Here is a 26690-nt window from a genome sequence, read left to right as displayed (position 1 = left end):
ATTCCAACAATGTATGCATCACAGCTCATCTTTTTCTGTGTTATGGTTACAGTTTTCTCGCTGTTGTCTTTATGCCATGTCATTTCACATGGTAATTTAGTAAGTTTTGATGAGAAATTTGGTATTTTTAGTGCACTGAAAAATTGGTTTTAATTGGTGAGTTTGTTTATCAATATAACTCTCAGATCGTTAATTAAGATAAAAGGCATACACTGTCCACAGGTGAGAGGATTAAATCACTTAGCATTTTTTTTAACTGTTTGTAAAAAAAAAAAAAAAAAAATCTTACTAGATTCTTAACAAAGTGTGGCAAATATAAAATTTGCTAGAAAATATGTTAGAAATTTATTTATTTATTTAGAGATGAGGTTTCACTCTTGTTGCCCAGGCTGGAGTGCAATGGCGTGATCTTGGCTCACCACAACCTCCACCTCCCGGGTTTGATTCTCCTGTCTCAGCCTCCCGAGTAGCTTGGATTACAGGCATGTGCCACCACACCTGGCTAATTTTGTATTTTTAGTACAGACAGGGTTTCTCCATGTTGGTCAGGCTGGTCGTGAACTCCCGACCTTAGGTGATCCGCCCACCTCTGCCTCCCAAAGTGCTGGGATTACAGGCGCGAGCCACTGCGCCCGGCCAGAAATTAAATTTTTAAGACAGCTAATGGTAAATCTGGGCACGGTGGCTCATGCCTGTAATCCCAGCACTTTGGGAGCCTGAGCTGGGTGAATTACTTAAGGCCAGGAGTGCGAAACCAGCCTGGCCAACATGGTGAAACCCTGTCTTTACTAAAAATACAAAAATTAGCCAGCTGTGGTCGTGTGCACCTGTAGTCCCAGCTACTTTGAAGGCTGAGGCAGGAGAATCATTTGAATGCGGGAGTAACGTTTTCACACAGAATCTATTTTTAAGTGTGACTGTAAAACATTGCAAAATAAAATGACTTCTGTTGACTTGAAATTTGGAATAGTATTTCTTTTCCATATTGATAATACAATTTGGAGGAATTTCTTTTTTAGATGGAGTTTCACTCTTGTCACCCAAGCTGGAGTGCAGTGGCGCAATCTTGGCTCACTGCAACCTTCGCCTCCCAGGTTCAAGCTGTTCTCCTGCCTCAGTCTCCTGAGTAGCTAGGATTACAGGCACCTGCCGCCACGCCTGGCTAATTTTTGTACTTTTTAGTAGAGACAGCGTTTTGCCATGTAGGCCAGGCTAGTCTCGAACTCCTGACCTCAGATGATCCACCCACCTCAGCCTCCCGAAGTGTTGGGATTACAGGCGTGAGCCACTGCGCCCGGTCTCACTTTCTTAATATACATGTATTTTTTTTGGTTGGTGAAGTTCAGTCTACAGTTTTTATTCTTAGTCATCTATCTGTAGCCAACTCCTTGTTCATTTTCTCTGGAAAACTTTTGGAGATCAGGGCAACTTTTGGATTAAAATGTTTTCTATTTTTTTGAAGGCATATTTGTTTTCTGCGTTCACAGAGTGGTGTCATGGGACCATAAGCAACACCTGCCCTTTTAATGTCTTTCATACCATTACCATCTGTACCAGAAACTCCAGGTACCCCAAGCTTGAAGTAAAAACCATAAAGTACATTGGCTTTTCCCATGGGCTGTACTGGGTCCAGAACATGCTGTTAAATATCAGAGTTTCTGTGATTATGATAGATGACAAAAACCACACAAGAACTAAGTATTTTTGATATTATTCAGCCAAGTTTATGAAAAAGACACAGTATTTGAAACATTGTTATCTTTCTATAATGTTTTAAAAATGAATTTTTTGAGGTGACATAAAATGTGCATTTTTTTCTGTCAAACATGATGTTTTGAAGTATGTATACAATGTCAAATGCTTAATTCCAGGTTAGTGCTTTACCTCACATAGTTAACATTTTGTGGTGAGAGCACTTCACATTTTCTTAGCACTTTTCATTTTTTCAGTATTGTCTTAGCATATACAAATACATTATTATGAACTATAGTCACCGTGCTGTACAGAAAAATCTTTTGAACTTATTCCTCTTATTTAACTATGATTATATATTCTTTGACAGACATCTTTCCAAACCTCACTTTCTTCTAAATACCTTGGCATCTGGTCATCACCATTTTGCTCTGTACTTCCGTGAGATTAATTTTTTTAGAATGCATGTGTAGGCTGGATGCAGTGGCTCACGCCTGTAATCTTTGGGAGGCTGAGGCGGACGGATCACGAGGTCAGGAGATCAAGACCATCCTGACTAACACGGTGAAACCCCGTCTCTACTAAAAATACAAAAAATTAGTCGGGCGTGGTGGCGGGCGCCTGTAGTCCCAGCTACTCAGGAGGCTGAGGCAGGAGAATGGCGTGAACCTGGGAGGCGGAGCTTGCAGTGAGCCAAGATCTCGCCACTGCACTCCAGCCTGGGCAACAGAGTGAAACTCCGTCTCAAAAAAAAAAAAAAAGCATGTGTAAGTGAAATTATGAGATATTAATCTTTCTCTGCCTGGTTTATTTCAACTAATATAGAGTCCTTCAGGTTAATCCATGTGATTGAAAATAATACAATTTTCTTTTTAAAAGGTGAATAGTATTCCATTGTGTACATACACTACATTCTCTTTATTTACTCATTAGATGTTGAACTGTTGATTCCATGTTTTGGCCATTGTGAAGAGTGTTGCAAACAACATAGAAGTGCAGATGTTTCTTCATTCTGATTTTGTTTGGGATATATATACCATAGTGGAATTGCTATATTATACAGTAGTTTGATTTTTAATTTTTTAAGGAATCTCTGTTTTGTTTTTCATAATGGCTGTCCTCATTTACATTTAAGCCAATAGTGTGCAAACATTTCGTTTTCTTCTTATGTTTACCAATGCTTTTTTTCTTTTTAATAGGAGTAATTGTAACAGGAGTAAGTTGACATCTCATAGGTTTTTTTTGGTTTTTTGGCTTGCTTTTCCCTAATAATAATTGACATTTAGCATTTTTAAATGTATCTGTTGGCCATATGTATGCCTTTTCTTGAAAAATATTTACTTAGGCCTTTTACTCATCTTTAATAGTTATTTGTTTTTTATTGTGTAGTCATTTGACTTTCATATATATACACACATACATACATATATGTATATATGTATATACATATATATGTATACAGATACATATATACATAACATACACACACACACACACACACACACACACACACACACATATTTTGAGACAGAGTCTCACTCTGTTGCCCAGACTGGAGTGCAGTGGTGCAATCTTGGCTCACTGCAACCTCTGCCTCCTGGGTTCAAGTGATTCTCCTGCCTCAGCCTCCCAAGTACCTGGGATTACAGGCACCCACAACCATGCCTGGCTAATTTTTGTATTTTTAGTAAAGACGGGGTTTCACCATGTTGGCCAGGCTGGTCTCTAACTCCTGACTTCCGGTGATCTGCCCGCCTTGGTCTCCCAAAGTGCTGGAATTACAGGCATGAGCCTGCAGCCTGGCCAAGTTTCTTACATATTTTTTTATATTAATGTCTTGTCACATGTATGGTTTGCAAATATTTTGTCCCATTTTTTACTTTTCTTGTCCTGTTTGTTGTATTGGACTTTTTTCAGCAGCTTTTTATTAATAATTTGAAGTAATCTGACATCAATTTTACTTTTGGTTCTCTGGGATTTTGAGGTTAAATCAAAAGAATTACTGCCTAGACCAATGTAATGGGGCTTTTACTCTATATTTTTTGTAGTAGTTTCAGAGATTCAGGCCTTACATTTAAGTAATTAAACTATTTGAGTAGATTTTTATATATAGTGTGAAATGAGGGTCTTATTATATTGCTCTGCATGTTGCTATAATTTTCTCAGCACCATTTATTGAAGATACTACCCTTTCCATAAGAAAGTGTTACCTATATTTAAATTGAGTTAGCTGTAAATACATGGATATTTTCGTGGTTTGTCTTTACTGCTCCACTGGCATATGTGTCTATTTTTATTCAAGTACCATACTGTTTTTTTTTTTTTTTTGAGACGGAGTCTTGCTCTATCACCCAGGCTGGAGTGCAGTGGCCCGATCTCGGCTCACTGCAAGCTCCGCCTCCCGGGTTCACGCCATTCTCCTGCCTCAGCCTCTCCGAGTAGCTGGGACTACAGGCGCCCGCCACCACGCCCGGCTAATTTTTTTTGTATTTTTAGTAGAGACGGGGTTTCACTGTGGTCTCGATCTCCTGACCTCGTGATCCACCCGCCTCGGCCTCCCAAAGTGCTGGGATTACAAGCGTGAGCCACCGCGCCCGGCTACTGTTTTGAGTACTATAGCTTGGTAGTATATTTCAAAGTCAGGTAGGGTAATAACTTTAGTGTTTTTTTTTTTTTTGATTGCTTTGGCTATACAGGATCTTTTGTGGGATACCATATAAATTTTAGATATATATATTTTTAATTTTTATTAAGTATGTCACTGGTATTTTGATAAACATTGTGTTATATCTGCAGATTATTTTCTGTAATATGGATATTTAATAATATTAATGCCATTTCATGAATTAGTACTATTTTTTTATTGGTGTAGTATTTAATTTCTTCCTTTAATGTTCTTTAGATTATAATGTAAGGTGTTTTAACTTTTTGGTTAAACTGATTTCAAAGTGTAGTTATTACATTTATTGTAGATGAGATTGCTTTTAATTTCATTTTGAGATAGTTAATTGTTCTTGTGTAGAAAGACAATTTCTTTAATCACTTACTGACTCATGTGTGTTGATTTTGTATTTTGCAAGTTTAATAAATTTGTTTATTAGTTCTAAGTGAAGTCTTAGGCTTTTCTATACCTAAGAGTATGTCATCTGTAAACAGGGATAATTTAGCCTTTTTTACAAGCTGGATGCCTTTGATTTTATTCTCTAAATTTTCTGACTTGGACGTTTAATACTATGTTTAATAAGACTGACCGAAGTGGGCATTCTTGTCTTGTTCTAGCTTTTAGAGTAAAAGCTTACATTTCCTTGCTTAATATGTTGTTAGCCGTGCATTTTTTTGGTATATCTGGCATATATTGGCTTGAGGTGCATTTGTCCTATACCTATTTTATTCAGAGATTTATCATGAGCATATGTTGAATTTTGCCAAACGCTTATTCTGCACCTATTTTTTATTTATTTATTGAAACGGAGTCTCGCTCTGTCACCTATGCTGGAGTGCAGTGATGATCTCAGCTCACTGCAACTTCTGCCTCCCGGGCGCAAGCTATTCTCCTGCCTCAGCCTCCCAAGTAACTGGGATTACAGGTGCACACCACTATGCCTAGCTAATTTTTACATTTTAGTAGAAATAGGGTTTCGCCATATTGGCAAGGCTGGTCTGGAACTCCTGACCTCAAGTGATCCACTCACCTCAGCCTCCCAAAGTGTTGGGATTACAGGGGTGAATGCATAAACAGCTATGTAGATAGTTTCTCTTAGTTTAACAAGATAAAAGTAACAGTTAAAGAAAACACTTGAAATGGGATAAAATTAATCAAAAATTGATAAAAAATCAATAGCTTTGCATAATTTCCATGCTTTTTGAAGTGACCAGATTACTAAAAAGAAGCAAAGACAAGATTTTTGCTTTGCTCAATTATTAAGTTCTGGATCTTTTGAAATCTAAAATCCTGGCTAAACAATTTGAAGGGAGAATTCTTTAGGTGGCTTCCTAGGGTTTCCAAGGCAATACAAGAAGAATTTTGATAGGCAGGAAAATGCATGCTACATACACATATTATTATTCTCTGATTTGCTTTCACATGTAAAAATTGAAAATTGCAAATCTGGTCTTTCAATTAGCAAAAGATTTATTTTTCAGCAAAGCAAATAATTGTAGAAAACTGATGGGGAACAAATGCCATTAGCTGCCAAAAACAGTATGACCAGATTCGGTAAGTAGCCATGCAAATGACAGCCCAATTAAATTAAGACCCCATAGGTGCATGTGGACAGCATTTCCATGTAATGTGGTGCACCTCCACTGGGAACCTTCTTCTGCCTGCTTACAGAGATACCAATTTCCCCTAAGTGACTCTATGTGAGTACTGGGAACTGAGAATTCTGTGTTCAGAGGGATTACTGGGAACATGGTTAACACACTTTTACCATATTATAATAAAATTTGATGTATCCTACTCTACCTCAGAAAGGCTTTTAGTAAAAGATTGTTTATTTATATACTCAACCTGGATTCATGAAAAATTATAATATTCCAGGTAAGTCAGAGACTCTTAAATGTCAACCAAATTTTATAAAACACACTTGAATGAGATAAAGTCTTCTTTTTTTTTTTTTGAGACAGAGTCTCGCTCTGTCACCCAGGCTGGAGTGCAGTGGCGCAATCTCGGCTCACTGCAAGCTCCGCCTCCCAGGTTCACACCATTCTCCTGCCTCAGCCTCTCCGAGTAGCTGGGACTACAGGAGCCCGACACCACGCCCGGCTAATTTTTTGTATTTTTAGTAGAGACGGGGTTTCACCGTGGTCTCGATCTCCTGACCTCGTGATCCGCCTGCCTCAGCCTCCCAAAGTGCTGGGATTACAAGCGTGAGCCACCGCGCCTGGCCGATAAAGTCTTCTTAGCTAAAAATTTTATCAGTAAATTTAGGGAAAAATAGAAAACCAGTACTTTGTGTTAAATAACAGTGTTTTGCACACAAGTGCTACTCAAATGAGTGCTCTTCATTGTCATCATTAAAATGGCAATAGCACCATGTGCTTTCCTGGCACCAGCTGGCTTGTTTTTTATTGGTGTAAAGTGAAGAAGGCATTGAAATAGAGAAGAAAGGTGATAGAAATTGAATACTTGTATAAAATACAATTTTTAATGAAAAGCATTTGATGTTGTACAGCTACAGGTAAGACTTGTATGAAGTCGTAATGTTGTTCTATTGACAGAATAACTTTATTCACAATATTCTTATTTTAAACGATATTACTTTTTTGGCTATACATTTGCCAGCCTTTGCTGAAATATTACCTGGCGCAATAGAAATCAACAAAATGAGTCTTTATTTTACCAGAAGCATTTTACTATGATTCATATGCTTATTTTGCCTAAAATACATTAGCTTTTTATGAAAGACTTATACTTTTCTTTCAGTGATTTCTATATTGCTAAGAAGTGGCTGTCCTGCCAGGAAACTGCTATTCTCAGCTCTACCAACATTGACTAATAGTGAGTGAAAGTGATGTGTGGATAAGAAGCAAATGTGTCTTCTCTGCATCTCTTTTTAAATGTAGTCACTGAAGAAAAAGAATGCAGATAGTAAATAAAATATAATGTGATTCCTGAAAGATCACGAAGAAGTCCTCTTAACCAGAAAGAAAGAAAGAAAGAAAGAAAAAAAAAGAAAAGAAAAGAAAAAGAAAGGAAAAAAGAAAACCACAGGGGATGGTGATGTGAGCAGAAGATATGTTATTTTTCTAAGCCTCTGAAATTTCAGTATACAACCTGCATTGCTTTAACAAATACATAATTCCTTCAGTTTGGATTTTCAGGATATAATTCCATTCCCTGGTGAATCGAAACAGAGAAGAATAGCTTATATGTTAAGGTAAGAGACATAAGGAAGACCCATTACTTTGGACCAACATCTCCTCCACCCCCAATTCCAGGCAATCATCATTCTACTCTCTGCTTCTATGGTTTAAATTTTTTGTACACTCTACATAGAAAATAATATTATGTGGCCGGGCAGGTGGCTCTCACCTGGAATCCCAACACTTTGGGAAACCCAGGCGGGCAGATCACCTGAGGTCAGGAGTTCGAGACCAGCCTGACCAACATGGAGAAACCCTGTCTACTGAAAATGAAGAATTAGCCGGATATGGTGGCGCATGCTTGTAATCCCAGCTACTCTGGAGGCTGAGGCAGGAGAATTGCTTGAATCCGGGAGGTGGAGTTTGCGGTGAGCCAAGATCACGCCATTGTACTCCAGCCTAGGCAACAAGAGAAAAACTCCGTCTCAAAAAAAAAAAAAAGGAAAAGAAAAGAAATAATATTAAGTGGGTTCTTTTCTCTACTGACTTATTTTACTTAGCATAATGTCCTCCAGGTTCATTGATGTTGTTGCAAATAACAAGAGTTGCTTCTTTTGAAGGGCAGAATAGCATTTCATTGTGTAAATATGCCACATTTTCTATATTCATTCACCAGTTGATTAACACTTAGGTTTAGTTCATACCTTAGGAGTAATTGTGAGGAATCCACTTTTTTAAATTTGTTTTTGTTTTTATAACTCTGCTTTTATTTTTATTTCTAGAAGTATTTTAATTTAATAATATAACTTATGACTGTTACATATCTTCATTTGAGCTTGATTTGGGACATGAGCTATGTGCCCAAAAGAAATTATTTTACATCCTTGGAGCTTCAATCTACATTATTAATAAAAGATACTATTTTTCCAAGGCTGTTTTAATTTATACATAGTAGCTATAAGCATTTTTCACTGAAAGGCTCTTCTAAATATAGCAAATATTTAAGAATAAGAGTTTATATTTCAAAGATTTTTAATAACGGTATATTTTGTCATATTTAGTGTATTCTTTCTGAAAAATGCCAAAATGAGAATTTTATTATTTTTCCTGGAATAACAGCCTAAGGGATTCTGCATTGTGGCTTTGCTAATTTTAGCATATGGTTTTGACTGCTACAATTGAAATTAGGTTGAATTTTAAACTCACTATTTAGCTTGTGTGGTTTTTGGTTCATTTGCAGAACCAAATATATTGGACATGAAGTGCGTGGGGTGACTTGGTTTCATTTCTACTCTCCTTTGTTATTACATTTGGAACTTTAGAAATGATTGGGTTCAAATAAGGTTGGTTTTGAATCAAGCAACAGAAAATCCCAGAAATCACTGAGAGAAATAGCTACTGCATAGTGCTTTTCAGTGAGATTTATACATGAAACAGAGTTTATTGAAAGTTTGTTGAAATTAGAAACTAATTACCTACAACATATTAGGCACTTGTCTTAGTTTGTCTATGGCATCCCTAGCTTGGGGAAGCTGACATTACAGAAAAGAATATTGCTATGGTAATAAGATTTGCAACAAATACTTATGTGTTTGTAAACCTTTGCCTTAATAATCCTTAGATAAATGTCATTCTGACTCAATCCTTTTGGCACAACTGCTTAAAATTCTAGAGTCTCCTTCCCACCAAAGTCAACTCATGGAATTTTCAGCTTTTTTTTTTTTTAACCCAGTAAGCTTTATAGTTGACATCACTACATTGGGATTCCCCAGGCAATTCCTGAGCCTTAAGAGCTGACCATCTTACCTCATCCTTCTTGTTTCACATTGTCTGTTGCTGGGTCCCTCTCACTCCATATTTGAGCCTTAATGAGGCCTCAGTTTGGAGGAACCAATAGAAAGCATTACCATGTATATTGGGTTGAAAATCAGGATCCTCTTGAGGAAAAAGACTTTGCATTTATTATTCATAGTACAAGGCTGTATTTTTGAGATGTGGACATGTATCACTCAAATAATTTTATCAGTATGCCAATATGCTCAAAATAAATATCAAGTTCACCAAATGTTTTGCTTTGGACTCCCACAGCACAAAGGTCAATATATAAGCATTGGTTAGTTTTTTTTGGTGTAGGTTTTTGTTTTTAAGATATTTTCCTACTTTATGCTGATGTCAAGCTACACAAAGCTTACCAAAAGCTTCATTTTACCAAAATTTTTGTATCAAAAGTTCAAATACTTAAATATCGAAAGTGACATTCTGGATTACCGTTTTCCAGGTGATGTAGTTTGCATTTATTAGTACTACCTTTCAGCTTTTAGCTATGTGGTGCAAGGTTATAAAAATGCCTTCCAGTTGATGTATTTTTTTTCCCCCAAGACAGAGTTTTGCTCTTGTTGCCCAGGCTGGAGTGCAATGGTGCAATCTCTGCTTACTGCAACCTCCGCCTCCCAGGTTCAGGCGATTCTCCTGCCTCAGCCTCCTGAGTAGCTGGGATTACAGGCGTGTGCCACCACACCCGGCTAATTTTTGTATTTTTAGTAGAGACAGAGTTTCACCATGTTGGCCAGGCTGTTCTCGAACTCCTGACCTCAGGTGATCCACCTGCCCTGGCCTCCCAAAGTGCTGGGATTACAGGCATGAGCCACAGCGCCCGGCCCGCCTTCCGGTTGACTTCTTAGGTAACAGCAGAGTCTGTTTTCTCAGCCAGTAACATAGGAATTCTTGATACACCACCTTCAGAGGTACTGAACACCACTGGATATATGTGCTGAAATATATATTTATCTATAAACTCATTAGAGACTAAGTCATGGCAACCTGTTATAGTTCAATATTTTTGTCTAAATTCTTGTTGAGCCACATCCATCTGTATACGTAATACTGAATTGCTAACAGCTTCTCTATACTAAGTCATAACTCATTTTATTTTACCTTGTGGTTTCATTTGAAACGTATGAGCTGTATTATATAACATTCAAAGAAGTAACACAAATTTAATTCAAAGACTATGGAAAGAAGAGTCATACAGGCACACTGACAGTGATTTGGAATCTGGCAGGAGACAATGATTAGCAGGTTGAGCAGATTCAACTAGACCTAAATCCCTGAAACAATACTGAAAGACATTTTTTAATTAAAAATATATTTGACACTTTCATAGATCTATGAAATTTGAAAAAAAATGATTTGTTTACTCATCAATCAAAATTTTTGAACACCCCATAAAAAAACAAAAAATTAGTCAGCTATCCCCAGACTTACTAAAACAAGACTTCAGCATGTTTGAAAACACAAATTATTAATTAAAAATATCCATTTTTAGGCCAGGCGCGGTGGCTCACGCCGGTAATCCCAACACTTTGGGAGGCTGAGGCAGGCGGATCACCTGAGATCAGGCGTTCAAGACCAGCTTAACCATCCTGTCTCTACTAATTATACAAAAATTAGCTGGGCACGGTGGTGCATGCCTGTAATCCCAGCTACTCAGGAAGAGGAGGCAGGAGAATCACTTGAATCCGGGAGGTGGAGGTTACAGTGAGCTGAGATCATGCCATTGCACTCCAGCCTGGGCAAAAAAAGTGAAACCTTGTCTCAAAAAAATAAATAAATAATTTTTTTTTTTTTACTACTGTGCCATTTTATAAAATAAACCTGAATTTGTGGAGTCATTTTTTAAAGAAGCCAATCTTTTCTCAAGGAAGATTTATACATCAAAAACTAGAGATATAAATGTCATTATATACATCATTTGCTGAACCCTACAGTAATCTGTAAAGTTTGTGTACACCAATCTTACCTAAAACATAACAGTTTTTTTATGTTACACTTAACATACAAAAGTTCAAAATATATCTAGACAGGAACTGTGACTGCCACTTTTAAAAAACAAATGTGGCTGGGCGTGGTGGCTTATGCCTGTTATCCCAGCACTTTGGGAGGCCAAAGCAAGTATATCACCTGAGGTCAGGAGTTCGAGACCAGGCTGGCCAACATGGTGAAACTCTGTCTCTACTAAAAACACAAAAATTAGCTGGACGTGGTGGCAGGTACCTGTAATCCCAGTTACTTGGGAGGCTGATGCAGGAGAATTGCTCAAACCTACAAGGCAGAGGCTGCAGTGACCTGAGATCATGCCACTGCACTCCAGCCTGGGCAGGAGTGAGACTCTGCCTTAAAAAAATAAAAATATATGAAAAACAAATGTTTGGCTGGATGGGATGGCTCACGCCTGTAATCCCAACACTTTGGGAGTCCGAGGTAAGTGCATCACCTGAGGTCAGAAGTTTGAGACCAGCCTGGCAAACACGGTGAAAAACCGTCTCCACTAAAAATACAAAAATTTGCCAGGTGTGGTAGCACACGCCTGTAGTTTTCAGCTACTGGACAGGCTGAGGTAGGAGAATTAATTGAACCTGGGAGGCAGAGGGTGCAGTGAGCTGAGATTGCACCACCGTACTCCTGCCTGGGTGACAGAGCGAGACTGTCTCAATGAAAAACAAATGTTTTAGCACAAAAAGAACAAAATAGTAAACTGTGACAGTTTAGATTAAAAACATGATAAATGACTTTTTATTTGCACTTGTGATGAGAATCACCTTTATTCATTTTGGAACACACAGGAAATGCTGTGGTGGTAACTTGCTGGGTGATGACTGGGATGGTATTTACTGTCCCAGGGATGGTGGGATCCAGTGGACCAGAATCCTCAGCACCTGACCATGTTCACTGCTGTCCTTCGTGACTAAGATTCGTTTCTCAGACCCCTTCATCAACTCCGTTTCTATTGTGGTGTGGAGGGTTTTTCGCTGCTTTAGCATCTGCCTTTGATTTCTTCTAATTTTCTTTGAAATTTTATTTTTCTTGTCTATCACTGGTGCTGGCTTTGCTGTTCCACTTAGAGGAGTTACCGCAGCTTCACCCTCAGCTACTCCAACAGTCCATCCGTTTGGCTCAAGTTTCTCGGGCAGTTTCTCTGGGTTCTTCTGTTCCTGGCGTCTGAGATTTGTCAGCACAGCCTGGTTTTCAGGGACCATGGCTAGCTAGCACCTCCTCCCGCCTGCGGGATGGCTCCTGCACTTCTGGTGGGCGCTGGTATCAGCCGCCGCCCAGCCGAGCACAGCAGGAACCGCAGCAGCAGCCCGAGTACCCGCGCCCAGGGTCGCTCAGCCCCGGGACGCCTCGGCTGCAACCTTGGGGCGAGACCCAGCTCCGTGCACAGAAAGCCAAGGTCAATCAGAGCATTTCCCGCAGCTGGGCGAGCCCTCCTCAGCCTGCGGCCAGTTCCTCCCACCAGCTTCATGCTGCCACCGCCCCTTTCATCAGAAGGACGCACGGGAAGACGCAGGGGCACAGAGACATCCACCGTGGAAGAGTCCAGGGGAGTGAGGAGGAGCGGGGCCTGGCAGCCTCAGGCCCAGGGCATCGCGGCGCCCCTCACACCTGAGCAGAGGTCAGCGACTGCCACCTCTGGGAGGACAGAGGGGCCCAGGGTCCTCCAGCCAGCCTCCCTCTCCACCAGGAGAAGAGAGAACTATTTCCTTAAAAGAAGCACAGAGGGCTGGGCGCGGTGGCTCACGCCTGTAATCCCAGCACTTTGGGAGGCCGAGGCGGGCGGATCACGAGGTCAGGAGTTCGAGACCAGCCTGACCAACATGGTGAAACCCTGTCTCTATTAAAAATACAAAAATAAATAAATAAAATAAATAGCACAGAGGCCGCGCGGTGGCTCATGCCTGTAATCCCAGCACTCTGGGAGGCTGAGGCAGGTGGATCACGAGGTCAGGAGTTCGAGACCAGTCTGGCCAAGATGGTGAAATCCCGTCTCTACTAATAATACAAAAGTTAGCCGGACATGGTGGGCGCCTGTAATCCCTGCTGCTCGGGAGGCTCAGGCAGAGAATTGCTTAAACCCAGGAGGCAAAGCCGAGATCGCACCACTGCATTCCAGCCTGGATGACAGAGCAAGACTGTCTTTTAAAAAAAAAAAAAAAACAGCACAGAGTAGAACTTGCAGATCTGACCTGGTCAGTTTTCATTTTTTTTCCTTTTTTTTGCTTTTTCCTCTAAATTATGCTTGCCTTCAGTCAGATTTCATGTTTCATACTCGTGGCAATTTAAATGTAATTATAATGGTCACAAATTTAGAAACTAAGAGTTTTTTTTTTTTTTTTTTTTTTTTTTTTTTTTTTTTTTTTTGAGACGGAGTCTCGCTCTTTCACCCAGGCTGGAGTGCAGTGGCGCAGTCTCGGCTCACTGCAAACTCCGCCTCCCAGGTTCACGCCATTCTCCTGCCTCAGCCTCTCCGAGTAGCTGGGACTACAAGGCGTCCGCCACCACGCCCGGCTAATTTTTTGTATTTTTAGTAGAGACGGGGTTTCACCTTGGTCTCGATCTCCTGACCTCGTGATCCGCCCGCCTCGGCCTCCCAAAGTGCTGGGATTACAAGCGTGAGCCACCGCGCCCGGCCCGAAACTAAGAGTTTTAATTTACTTTCTGAATCCTATGGTTTATTACCTTCTATTTGAATCTATTAATTAGCTATAGTAACTAATAATAATAAAGTCTTGATCTGCATAGCTTGACCGTTTACAAGGGCGTGTATTTATTCATTTAACTGAAAAGTGTGTGTTAGCAGACACGATGTGCCATCCTTTTTGCTAGGCTTAGGAAATAAAATGAAGAAAAGAAAATATTGGTCTCTACTCTCATGAAACTTTCAGTCTGGCTACATAAAACCCTCACACACTCCTGAGAAGTGGATACCTCCGAAGTCTCCTATTAACCTCCTATTCCAATGTAACCACTATCTGAATTTTGTATTATCATTTACTTTATGCAATTTTATCTATAAACAATATACATTTGAGTGTTGCCTGTTTTGGGGGTTTAAAGTCTACCATAAGTTTTCATCTGTGACTTGCTTTTTTATTTATAATTGTACTTTTCTATTTTTCCATGTTGTCTAGAAATATAGCACATTTTCATAAAGAGGGAAGGGAGACATCTCAAGGTTTCCTGGCAGTGCAGCAAAGGCCGGTGAATTATCATTAAAGAGGCTGAGATTATCATTAAAGAAAAATCTCTGAATTGTGACACTGCACTCCAGCCTGGGTGACAGAGTGAGACTCCATCCCCCCGCCCCCCCCCCCGAAAAAGAAACATCTCAAAGCACATTTTTTAACACCAAATAGCAACAGGATTATCAGGTTCAGGATTCTGAAAGAAGGGGTTTAGATCACCTTATTTCATTTTTTCATTTTTCTTTGCTTTTTCTTTTTTTGAGATGGACTCTTGCCCTGTCGCCCAGACTGGAGTGCAATGGCATGACCTCTGCTCACTGCAACCTCCGCCTCCCAGGTTCAAGCTATTCTCATGTCTCAGCCTCCCGAGTAACTGGGATTACAGGTGCTCGCCACTATGCCTGGCTGATTTTTGTATATTTAGTAGAGACTGGGCTTTGCCATGTTAGTCAGGTTGGTCTTGAACTCCTGACCTCAGGTGATCCACCCACCTCGACCTCCTAAAGTGTTGGGATTACAGGTGTGAGCCACTGTGCCCAGGGCCACTAAGGTGTGGACACCTAGAAGCCAGGGTCATTTTCTGAGGACAATGAGAGTCATCGAAAGGCACAAGTAGGTGAGGGATGGATTGGGCTGCTGGTTTGAAAGCACAACATGGAGCTTCCTAAGGCACAGGCAGCTTGGAGGCAGAGAGGCCAGTGAGAGGCAGGAGCAGCAGCCCAGGCTGTCACCAAGGAGGGGACAATGTGGTAAAAATGGAGAAATGCACGAGTCTGAAAGGTTTAGATAAATGTGGATTTCAGCACCTCCTCTCCCACACCCCACTTAGCTGTGAACCTGGGGCAAGGCACTCCTTTCTGTGTCTTTATGACTTAGCTGAGGTGACCACTAAATAAGAAAAGTGCCTGGCTGGTGATACATAATAAGTAGCTGCACGTGGTAGCTTTCTTCCCTACCCACTTGAAGCAGAAATTGGTGACCAGTTTTTCCCTCTGAGTCGTCCAGCTGGCACCAGAGAAATTCTGAGGTTGCTTCTTCAGACAGGGCCACCAGGATGCCTGGGCAGCATGGCAAATCTGATCCTCAGATCAGTTTGGAAAAGGTGGGGAAGAAGACAGAGCCAGAAAAACTGGGCCAGATGCCTGGATTCCAACCCATACCCAGGCCCTGCCCGCTCTGGTTCTGGCTGTGCTATGTCTGCCTGGGTCCTGAGTCAAGTGACACCTGGTCCCTGCCCTCTGCCCTCAGGAAGGTCCCCATAGACCAGGGAAAACTCACAGCCATTGGGTAATGCCAGAGAATAGCAGGGCAACTCCTAAGGCTGACGTCTTATTAAACACCAATAGCTACGGTGGGAAAGAGATGTCATTGTCACCATCTTAAAGATAAGGAAACAGCAGCTTAGAGAGCGATGTGGCCAGAGTCATTCAGCCTAGGAGTGACTGAGGCAGGACAGAAGTCATAACTTGTCCAGCTGCAAGGCTTGAGTTTCCAGTCTAGCCCGGAAGATATCACCCTGCCCAGGTTGGGCTGCAACCTCATTCACCTTCGGGACAACAGGCTCTATCTGGAAGAGGAGGCTCTATTTTGAGCAAGAAGGAGCCCGTGCCAAGCACAGCCACCTGCCCCTGCAGAAATGAGTGGGGCTGGAAGCTTCATGGATTCTAGTTTTTTATGAATATCTTCCCTGAGCCCACACAAGCTGTGGCTGTTGGTCCCAAGGCATATTGTCCAACCTCCAAATGGAGCAGAGCAATGGTGAAGGAAGCCTGTCTGATCAGCTCAGCCACTTCTGAGCTCTGTAGCTTTGCACAAGCTTTTGCTCCTCACTGTGCCTAAGTTTCCTGCCATACAATGGGGACATTGATACAAACCACACACACAATGAGGATGAAAAGAGATAACGGGTAAAATGACCTCACCTGCCAGGGAGTCCATGCTCAGAGAACTCTCATACTCTTGGGTGGAATATTTCCTCAGACAGAGAGCTTGGGGGTCAGGGACACGGGCCCTGCCACTGACCTGCTCTGTGACTCTGAGGCAGTTGCTTCCCCTCTCTGAGCTCAGATCCACACTGAAGAGGCTGCTCTGACCTGTGCCCCTGGGCTGGGAAGGGAATTCGTCCTCCCCAGCTTGTCAGGGGACACTTGGCCATGGCTGAGGGCAATCTGGCCCCAGTGCCCTGGCTTATTGGAACAGCAGGAAAAGGCAAACACAAAACCCAGACCGCAGCTGACCAGGGAACCCGCTCTCCTTAACCCACAAGGATTTGTTGTGATCCAACCAGCCTGTGACTCTGTCCACATGCTGCTCCTCTGCAGGGATGCTGCTGTTCACTCCTACTCTACTGAGACACGTAGATGTCTTCAAATGAAATAATTCTCTCTCTCTCTCTCTCTCACACACACACACCCTAACTCTTCCTCCAGGCTCCAAAGTCACCTGTCCACAAAAACTGCCTTCAGTGGTCCCTTAGCCTGTGAGCTGCCCTGATTCCCCCTCACAGCCCTGAGTGAGGATGCGCAGCCTCGTTGGGCAGGAGGAGGCAGGTTCTGGGAGGTTGGGTCTCACAGCTCCAGTGCCCCCTGCTGGGCCTCTAGCCGGCTTAGGCAGTAACCCTGGGTAGGGAGCACCTCAGTGCTGCTCATAATTGCAGAGGATGTCCTCACCAATCAGGGGGTCTTGGAGGGCCAGGGGGGGCTTGGTCTCTGACTGCCAGCAAAAGACGCTGGTCACATCTAGGCAGCAGGAGGCAAACACTGAGTCAGCTGACTTGCCTGACTTTAACCCTCAGGTTTTTTAAAAAAATTAAAATACAGGTGCAGGGACTTGGGCTCGGGACTCCTGGACCCCCGTGGGGCTGAGCGTGGATGGTGTTTGGTGTCTGGCTTCACTCCCAAACCGCACCTAGAGGGCTTGCGGGGCGGAGGGGCCTCAGGGCGACGGTTCCGAACAGACCCAGGCTGCTCCAGTCAGCAGCAGCCCCGCCGCTCTCCCACCGAGCGGGGACCCCCAGCCCCGCCAGCCGCATCGCTCTGTCGCTCTCAGGTCAGACAAGCCAGTTCCGGACCGCGTGGCACCAGGAGCCGCCAGGAGCCAGGGCGACCCAGAGGTCTCCAGCGACCTGGCGTCCCGCGAGGACACAGTCTCCAGGAGGGGTTAGACCATGCGAGCCGGAGCCCGAGTCCCAGGGCCGCTGAGCCAGTTTGGAGTGGTCTCCAGGCCAGAGTGGGAAGGGGCTCCGCGCTTCTGGGCGTCCGCAGGAGCTGCAGGGCCCGCCGGCCGACGCGGGGTCGGGACACTCCGCACCGTGTGTGGGGGCGGAGGGGACGCGGTGGGTGCAGCCTGGGCGCGGGTGGGCTAGAGCCTGGAGACGCCGGGAGCCCGACTTCCTGGCGCTTTGTCGGTTGGGGAGCGGAGCCAAGGAACAGCGCCAGCCTCTCTCCACAAGTCGGGGACCCTACGACCCACTGCGGCAGGTGAGCTCAGACAGGGCGTCCCCTCCTCCACCAGGCCTGGATCCCTGCCCGGCTCCCCGAGCTGGGACTGCGCCTTCTGCAACAGGGCTGCGCTCCAGGTGGGAGAAACATCCTTTGCTCCCTGCTTTGGGGTTTCTGGGCTCCTTGTAGGGTCTAGTAATGGTAAAGCTTCTTATTCTGGCTGGAAAGGTAAAGTTTTTCAGATGCCCTATACTTCAGCTCAAAAAGCAGAGCTTATAGCTGTAATTGAGGTGTTGACTGCTTTTAATATGCCTATTAATGTGATTTCTGATTCTTCATACGTGGTTCATTCCACACAATTAATTGAAAATGCTCAGTTATGATTTCATACAGATGAACAGCTGATGACTTTATTTACCCAATTGCAAATAGCAGTTAGGAGTAGAATGCACCCTTTTTACATCACTCACATTTGGGCTCATACACCTCTTCCAGGACCTTTGACTGAAGGGAATCAAATGGCTGATCGCCTAGTTGCTACTGCAATATCGAATGCTAGACACTTTCACAATTTAACCCATGTTAATGCCTCTGGTCTGAAACGCAGATACAGCATTACCTGGAATGAAGCTAAAGCTATTATCCAGTGATGCCCAACTTGACAAATGGTGCATTCCTCATCTTTTACAGGAGGAGTTAATCCTCAAGGATTGAACCTAATTCTCTTTAGCAAATGGATGTCACACATGTTCCCTCATTTGGGAGACTATCTTATGTACATGTATGTGTGGACACCTTTTCTCACTTTGTCTGGGCTACATGCCAAACAGGAGAGTCTTCTGCCTGTGTTAAATGTCACCTTTTGCAATGTTTTGAGGTGATGGGCATTCCAGCGTCTATCAAAACAGATAACGCCCCAGGCTATACTAGCCAAGCTCTAGCTACATTTTTCTCTATGTGGAATATTAAACACATTGCTGCTATCCCATATAATTCTCAAGGACAAGCCATAGTGGAAAGAATGAATCTCTCCCTGAAACAGCAGTTGCAAAAACAGAGGGGGCGGGGGGAAACAGGGACTATGGGACACTGCATATACATTTGAATCTAGCATTATTGACTTTAAATTTTTTGAGCCTGCCTAAAGGCCAGATGCTATCAGCAGCTGAACAGCATCTACAGAAACCAGCTGCAAAGACAGAAGCAGAACAACTTGCTTGGTGGAGAGATCTGATAACAAAAAGTTGGGAAATAGGTAAAATAATAACTTGGGGTAGAGGTTATGCTTGTGTTTCTTCAGGCCAGAACCAGCAGCCGATTCGGATACCATCAAGACACCTAAAACCTTATCATGAGCCAGATGCTGAGGAAGAGATTCTGGGAGAATCCTGAGGACCCCCCGGCTGCAGCCATGTCAAGACTGACGCTGAGGAGGACCCCAACTGTCACGAGCAACACCCGTCCAACACAGCCACCTACTTGGGGAAAGATCAAGAAGCTGTCACAGATGGTGGAAGAAAACCTGAGGAAAGCGGGACAACCAGTCACAACGAGTAATTTAATGATAGCTACGAGAGCGGTGATCACCATTGCTGTGAGTATTCCTTCAGCAAGGGCTGACACAGAGAACAATTATACTTATTGGGCGTATCTATCAATCTTGGCTGGCAATAATGCCTGGATGTAATCACTCTATGACACAGCTACACATGCTTTCTGATCTCAGTATTTACCATAATGAATCTGCTCCTATAATTAAGGCATACCACCCTCAAAAACCTATTTGTAAACAGAATTGGACCTGGCCAGAAAAAATCAATGTACTTGTTTGGGAAGACTGCATTGCAGAACAGGCAGAGGTGCTGCACAATGATTCCTATGGAATCATTATTGATTGGTCTCCTAAGGGGATGTTGAGCTTGAATTGCACCTCTGAGTCTGTGTGCCACGGCCACACTATGTTCAGCTGGTCTGAACAAAACAGTCAGATGGTAGAAATGGTAAGAAGTATGGCAAGAGTTCCTATTATCTGGAAACTTGGCAGTATAGTGGCACCTCAACCTCAAATGATATGGCCCGCTGTAGGAGCTTAACATAAGGATTTGTGGAAACTATTAATGGCTCTTAATAAGATCAAAATTTGGGAACGAATAAAAAAGCATCTAGAAGGACACTCTACAAACTGGTCTTTGGATATTGCAAAGTTAAAAGAACAAATATTTAAAGCATCCCAGGCACCCTGGGCTTAATACCAGGAACTGGAGTGCTTGAAGGAGCTGCAGATGGATTAGCAGCCAGTAACCCATTAAAATGGATAAAAACGCTTGGAAGCTCTGTGATTTCAATGATGATTGTGTTATTAATCTGTGTTGTTTGTCTTTGTGTAGTCTGCAGATGCAGATCCTGACTCTTGCGAGAAGTAGCTCACCGTGATAAAGCTGCCTTTTCTTTTATTGCCCTGCAAAAACAAGAAGGGGGACATGCTGGGGAATAGGCCCCCAAATCTGGACATAAACTGGCCCCAAAACTGGCCATAAACAAAATCTCTGCAGCACTGTGGCATGTTCATGATGGCCATGATGCCCACACTGAAGATTATTGGCTTACTGGAATGAGGGCAAGGAACACCTGGCCCATCCAGGGTGGAAAACCACTTATAGGCATTTCTAAACCACAAACAATAGTATGAGCAACCTGTGCCTTAAGGACAAGTTCCTGCTGCAGATAACCAGCCAGAGACCATCCCTTTGTTTTGGCCCATGTTTTTGTTTCCTGTAAGGAGTGCTTTTAGTTAATCTATAATCTATAGAAACAATACTTGTCACTGGCTTGCTGTCAATAAATATGTGGGTAAATCTCTGCTCTTGGCTGTCAGCTCTGAAGGCTGTGAGTCCCCTGATTTCCCACTCCACATGCTATATTTCTGTGTGTGTGTCTTTAATTCCTCTAGTGCTGCTGGGTTAGGGTCGCCATGACTGAGCTGGTCTTGGCAAACATAACTCTGGGTACTTCCTGTTGGAAAGGAGTGCTGTGGGCCAGGCGCAGTGGCTCACAACTGTAATTTCAGCACTTTAGGAAGCTAAGGTGGGTGGATAATGAGGTCTGGAGTTCAAGACCAGCCAACATGGTGAAACCCAATCTCTACTAAAAATACAAAAATTAGCCAGGCGTGGTGGCATCTGCCTGTATTCCCAGCTACTCAAGAAGCTGAGGCAGGAGACTCACTTGAACCTGGGAGGCAGAGGTTGCAGTGAGCTGAGATCACGCCATTGCACTCCAGCCTGTGTGACACAGCGAGACTACATCTCAAAAAAAAAAAAAAAAAAAAAAGAAGAGAAAAAAGGAAAAGAAAGAAAAGGAGTGCTGTGGCAGGGGGACAGCAGTTGGGGCTCCTTCTGAAGTTGATCTAAGGGTTCTCAAAAGAATGGTGTGTTCTTGTGTGGCTCTGTTCATAGCACCATTTGAAGTTTAATTGTTTCTAGGTGAAAAGAGATAAATTTTTCAAGAAGGCTTGAAATATTGGGTTAAAATATGAGTATTTAGCTTACCATTGTTAGTAGAGGTCCTATAGACCATAACTGTGACAGCAGAGTTTGTTAGCTGTTAGCTACACCAATGGATTGTAATACCAGTTTGCCTCCACTAGATGTTGCTGTACATTGCCAGAAATGTTAATATAAAAGTAACATTTCTTTAGAGAAAACATACATTTCCCCCATGACTTGATATTAGGGAATGATATTAGGTTTAGGCCATCTTTTATAACTTACAATATCATTGGGAGAATACGTTATTGGGTGGCTAAAATAACTTTAGTGTTAATCTGAGCAATTTCTTTCCTTTAATTATTAAATTCTTTCATGACAGGCCCTCTTACAAGATTCTTAAAATTTCTGATTTGTCCTAAACATCCTTCCTTTAAACAACCAGTCATTTCCTTTCAGGACAAGAATTTACCATACAAGATATTTTCTTATATAAAATCTTTTTATAACCTTCTTTCCATAGCTTAGAGTGCACCATATTACTAATCTTTAATACAAAGTCCTATCAAACTTAACAATAGTAAAACTTTCATTCTTACTTCCTATCCATAACTATTACTCCTGCTATAAGCAAAACAACCTTGACTAAATATTTCCTGCAACTGCTAATCCTTTTACAAAGATAATAATTAGGCAAATTATTTCAGCAATTAGAATTTTACAACTGGAATTCCACATTGTGGGTGCCACAGTGTACAGTTCTATTGCAAATAATAGCGTGAATATAACAATTCCTGCAAAATTGATGTAGTAAATGGTTTCTGTTTAAAACTTTACTTGCCAAGAGATAACATTTTCCTTTGGGAATTTATGAAGTTACAAATGCAATTCTATGTATAATTGAAATTTCTGGCAAATATGCATTAAAAAGAAGTTCTAATATTTGGTGGTGAATTTTGAGAGGAAATGTATATTTTTTAAAAGTATCTGGTGAGGTAGATGGGATTAAGATGAGTAGCTCTCACTCAGTTACTTATCTTTTATGATTTTCAGGTTAAGATCTCCTATTTCTCCACATTGATATTCAGGACATTCCTCTGGGATCTCAGAGGTTGCTCCCTCAGCTCTTCAGGCTTTGACTTGAGGGTGATGCATTCAGAATTTGATACCTGTAAATTTTACTGCCAAGGGACTTGAAAGAAAATCAGTGTAGGGCCCTTCCCAGTTGGAGTTTAGGGAAGGAGAGAGTTTTCACTAATACCAAATCTCTTGAGTTAAACAGAGGTGTTCCTATTTCCTGGGGTTGGGCTTCTGCCAGTTGTGTCAATTCCTGTTGGAAGTGAGCTAGAGAGGTTACATGCTTAACCAACTTAGAGGTTTTCTGCCTGAAAAGAATCTCTGAACACAATGATAAGATTTATCCTTTCCTAAGTGAAAAGCTTGTTGAAGGATTTTAAGGACTTTCCATTGGTTTGAGGCTGGCAAATGGAGTTTGCCATCCTCTGTCCTCTGACTGTAGCCATCCTGAGAGATGAAAATATACCCTCAAGAAGCGGCCCATTCTATTTCCGCAGAGAAATACTGAGGTTTAATTTCTCTTATAGAGCCTTCCTATATTCGAAGGGCTTGAAGTGTGTTAATTCTTTGAGGCTTCCTCACCTTTGACTTAGCTGTCTGATCAGATAACCTGTTTCCTTTGGCTACTTCATCTATTCTCTTTTGATGTTCCTTACAATGCATCCCTGCCATTTTTCATGGAAGGAAAACTGAGGATAATAACCAGTTAATTTCTGGTGATATTTTATAGGAGATGCATTAGTGGTAAGATTTCTTTCTACTTTTTATTATAAGCTGTATTTCATACAGGTATTCAATTTATATCACCCGCCTTATTTCAATGCCTTCTCCACTGTATATCAGTGGAAAACAGGCCACCTGGTGCCAGGAAAGCACGTGGATTGCCATTTTAATGATGATGATGAAGAGCACTTGTTTGGGTGGTACTCACGTGCCAAACACTGTTATTTGGCTCAAAGTACTGGTTTTTTATACTTCTCTAAATGTAGTGATAAAATAAAATAAAACTCTTAGTTAAGAAGAGTTTATCTTATTCAAGTATGTATTATGAAATTTTGTTGACACTTAAGTGTCTCTGACTTACCTAGAATGTTGAAATTTTTCATGAATCCAATTTGAGCACTGTAAAGCAACTTTTTTTTACTAAAAGCCTTTGTGAGGCAGAGTAAGATTTACAAAATGTCTTTATAATATGGAAAATGTGTTAATGATGTTTCTAGTAATCCCTCTGAACACAGCATTCTCAATTCCCAGTATTCACTCTGAGTCACTCAGGGGAAATTGGTATCTCTGTAAACAGGCAGAACAAAGTGCAGAGTGAAGGTGCACAACATTGCACAGAAATGTTTTCCACATGCACCTATTAGGGTCTTAATTTAATGGACTGTTATTTGCATGGCTACATACTTACTGAATCTAGTCATGCTATTTTCTGGCAGCTAAAGGCATCTGTTACCCATTAATTTTATATAATTATTTTCTTGGCGGAAAAATCCTTTTTAAATTTACTGTAAATTAAGAGATTAGATTTGCGATCTTCAATTTTTTAATGTTAAAGCAAATCAGAGAAAAGCCATGTGTGTATATTGTATGCATTTTCCTACCTATCGAAATTCTTGGGCCGGGCGCAGTGGCTCACGCTTGTAATCCCAGCACTTTGGGAGGCCGAGGCGGGCGGATCACGAGGTCAGGAGATCGAGACCACGGTGAAACCCCGTCTCTACTAAAAATACAAAAAAATTAGCCGGGCGTGGTGGCGGGCGCCTGTAGTCCCAGCTACTCGGAGAGGCTGAGCCAGGAGAATGGCGTGAACCCGGGAGGCGGAGCTTGCAGTGAGCCGAGATCGCGCCACTGCACTCCAGCCTGGGCGACAGAGCGAGACTCCGTCTCAAAAAAAAAAAAAAAAAAAAAAAAAGAAATTCTTGTACTGCCCTGAAATATCAAGAACTTAATAACGGAGCAAATCCTAAATCTGGTCTTTGCTTCTTGTTAGTAATCTGGCCATTTCAAAAGCATGGCAATTATGCTAAGCCATTGAAAAGATGTGGTTTCCACTAATTTTATCCAATTTTAAATGTTTTGTTACTTTTATTATGTTAATCTAAGAGTAAATATCCACATAACTGTTCATGCTTTCAAGAAATACTAATATTATGGACAGGTGCAGTGGCTTATATCTGTAATCCCAGCACTTTGGGAGGCTGAGGTGGGTGGATTACTTGAGGTCAGGAGGTCGAGACCAGCCTTGGGAGACTAAGGTGGGTGGATTACTTGAGGTCAGGAGTTTGAGACCAGCCTGGCAAACATGATGAAACCTCATCTCTAGTAAAAATACAAAAATTAACCAGGTGTGGTGGTGCATGCCAGTAGTCCCAGCTACTCTGGAGGCTGAGGGAGGAGAAGGGCTTGAATCTGGGAAGTTGAGGTTGCAGTGAGCTGAGATCACACCACTGCACTTCAGTCTGGGTGACGGAGTGAGACTGTCTCCAAAAAAAAAAGAGAAATATATATGTTGGATTACAGTATAGTAGAACCCTCTAAAATTAGCAGAAGTTCATTATTAAATTTATTGTTTTCAAAATTTTTCAATTGTGAAAATGAAAAGTTAGGTATGCTTTTTCATGATAATTTTAATTCTAGGAGGGTACCTAGGATAATATAAAACAGGGTCACCAGAATGATGCAGACATGCTGATTTAATTAGAATGAGTTCAGCCTTTTTGGTAGACTATTGGTATCCAAGAGGCTGACCATTCACTACAGCTTACTAAATGTTGCCTCATAAGGCTGATACAGGAGTGCTGGGAAGGGAAGAGCATGGTCCCTTTAAATAATATGGAAGTGGGGAAGGGAACTGCTGGGTAGAGGAGGGCGCAGTCACCGGCCAGGGCTCCACCCCCACGTACCTAAGTGAGGACAGGCACTTCCGCCCTTGTGCCCAAATTTATTTTCCAGGACCACCCTGGCCCACCATGCCCCCATCCTGGGTCTATAAAAACCCGAGACTCTACCAAGGCAGAGACACAAGTGACCAGACTTAGAGAGGAGCACATCGGTAGAAGAAGATGCAAGTGGCTGGTCATCAAGATGACGTCGAGAGGAGCACGCTGGCAGAAGAGCACACCCGCAGGCACCAGCACACCAGCAGGCCATCAACTGGTAGGACTAGGCTGAGTTTGGTACAGGCAGTCGGAGGAGAGCCAGGGCCACCAAGCGGCCCAACTCCAGGGAAAGAACATCTCCCTTTTGCCTCCCCCATTGGCTGAGAGCTACTGCCACTCAATAAAACTTTACACTCATTCTCCAAGCCCACGTGTGATCCGATTATTCTGGTACAGCAAGGCAAGAAACCCCAGGATACAGAAATCACCCTGTCCTGGTGATAAGGAAGGGGGTCTAATTGAGCTGGTTAATATAAGCTGTCTATAGACGGCAAACTAATAGAGCGCCCTCTAACACATGCCCACTGGGGCTTCAGGAACTGTAAACATTTACCCCTAGACACTGCTGGTGGGGTCGGTCTGCCTGTCTGTATGCCTCCCTAGCGCAGTGGAGCACCGAAGAAGTGAATCACACCCGCATCACACACTCTGTGAGGGGGACAAGGGAACTTCTCCCGTTTCAATGCCAGTGGGCTCTTTCAACCAGACTGCCTTTTTCCTCTAATTGATGTGGTTGTGTTGTGGTCTCCTCTGTTTATCTTAAGCTATCTCAGATAAGGTGATTATTTATTGCATGACTAAGACCCCCCTTTTTTTCCTCTGCAATGGGATTCTCCTGTCCTCCCTACTGGAAACAACATGTGGGAGGCAGAAATGATGACAATATGCAAATATGCTTCCTGCCATGCGGCCTCTATAAGCAGCTTACAGCATGGCCCACGTAGGAGTCACTTATTTCCAGGCCACCTGGGATGTTTTTCTATCATGTGTCCCTTTCTCTTAAAAGCATCTCTGATTTAGTTTGGCCCAATCAGGATAATCTCTCTTTTGATGAACCCAAAAGCAACACATTAACAACCAAATTTTATGAATGATTTTCCAACATAGTCACACATTCTTTTACAATCAAGGAAAAAGGATTCCACAGCAGGTGTGCAACAGACTGGCAATCCTGGGGAATATCTTAAAATTTTGCCTACCCACCTGAATAGACCTTTAAAATCGTCT

The 26690-nt window shown here is 42.4% G+C and overlaps 2 protein-coding genes across 3 annotated transcripts in view; both read left to right on the top strand.

The window, feature by feature from the left end:
- LOC129489852 (zinc finger protein 273) overlaps window positions 1-9139 on the top strand; it is a 41740-nt gene extending 32601 nt beyond the window's left edge. For both annotated transcript variants that reach the window (XM_055293029.2, XM_063608904.1), the window contains one exon: window positions 7118-9139. In XM_055293029.2, coding sequence (XP_055149004.1) covers window positions 7118-7200 — 83 coding nt within the window. In that variant the 3' untranslated portion in view covers window positions 7201-9139. The remainder of the gene's footprint in view (window positions 1-7117) is intronic.
- Window positions 9140-15809: 6670 nt separating this feature from the next.
- LOC134731392 (uncharacterized) lies at window positions 15810-20877 on the top strand. Its single transcript, XM_063609252.1, has 4 exons — window positions 15810-15870; window positions 17314-17998; window positions 19260-19553; window positions 20347-20877. The coding sequence occupies exons 1-3, from the start codon at window positions 15810-15812 to the stop codon at window positions 19312-19314; spliced, it is 801 nt and encodes a 266-aa protein (XP_063465322.1). The 3' UTR covers window positions 19315-19553; window positions 20347-20877.
- The last annotated feature ends 5813 nt before the right edge of the window (window positions 20878-26690 follow it).

Source organism: Symphalangus syndactylus, chromosome 9 (genome assembly GCF_028878055.3).
Source record: "Symphalangus syndactylus isolate Jambi chromosome 9, NHGRI_mSymSyn1-v2.1_pri, whole genome shotgun sequence".
Taxonomy (NCBI): Eukaryota; Metazoa; Chordata; class Mammalia; order Primates; family Hylobatidae; genus Symphalangus; species Symphalangus syndactylus.
This window is presented reverse-complemented; position numbering and strand designations above follow the sequence as displayed.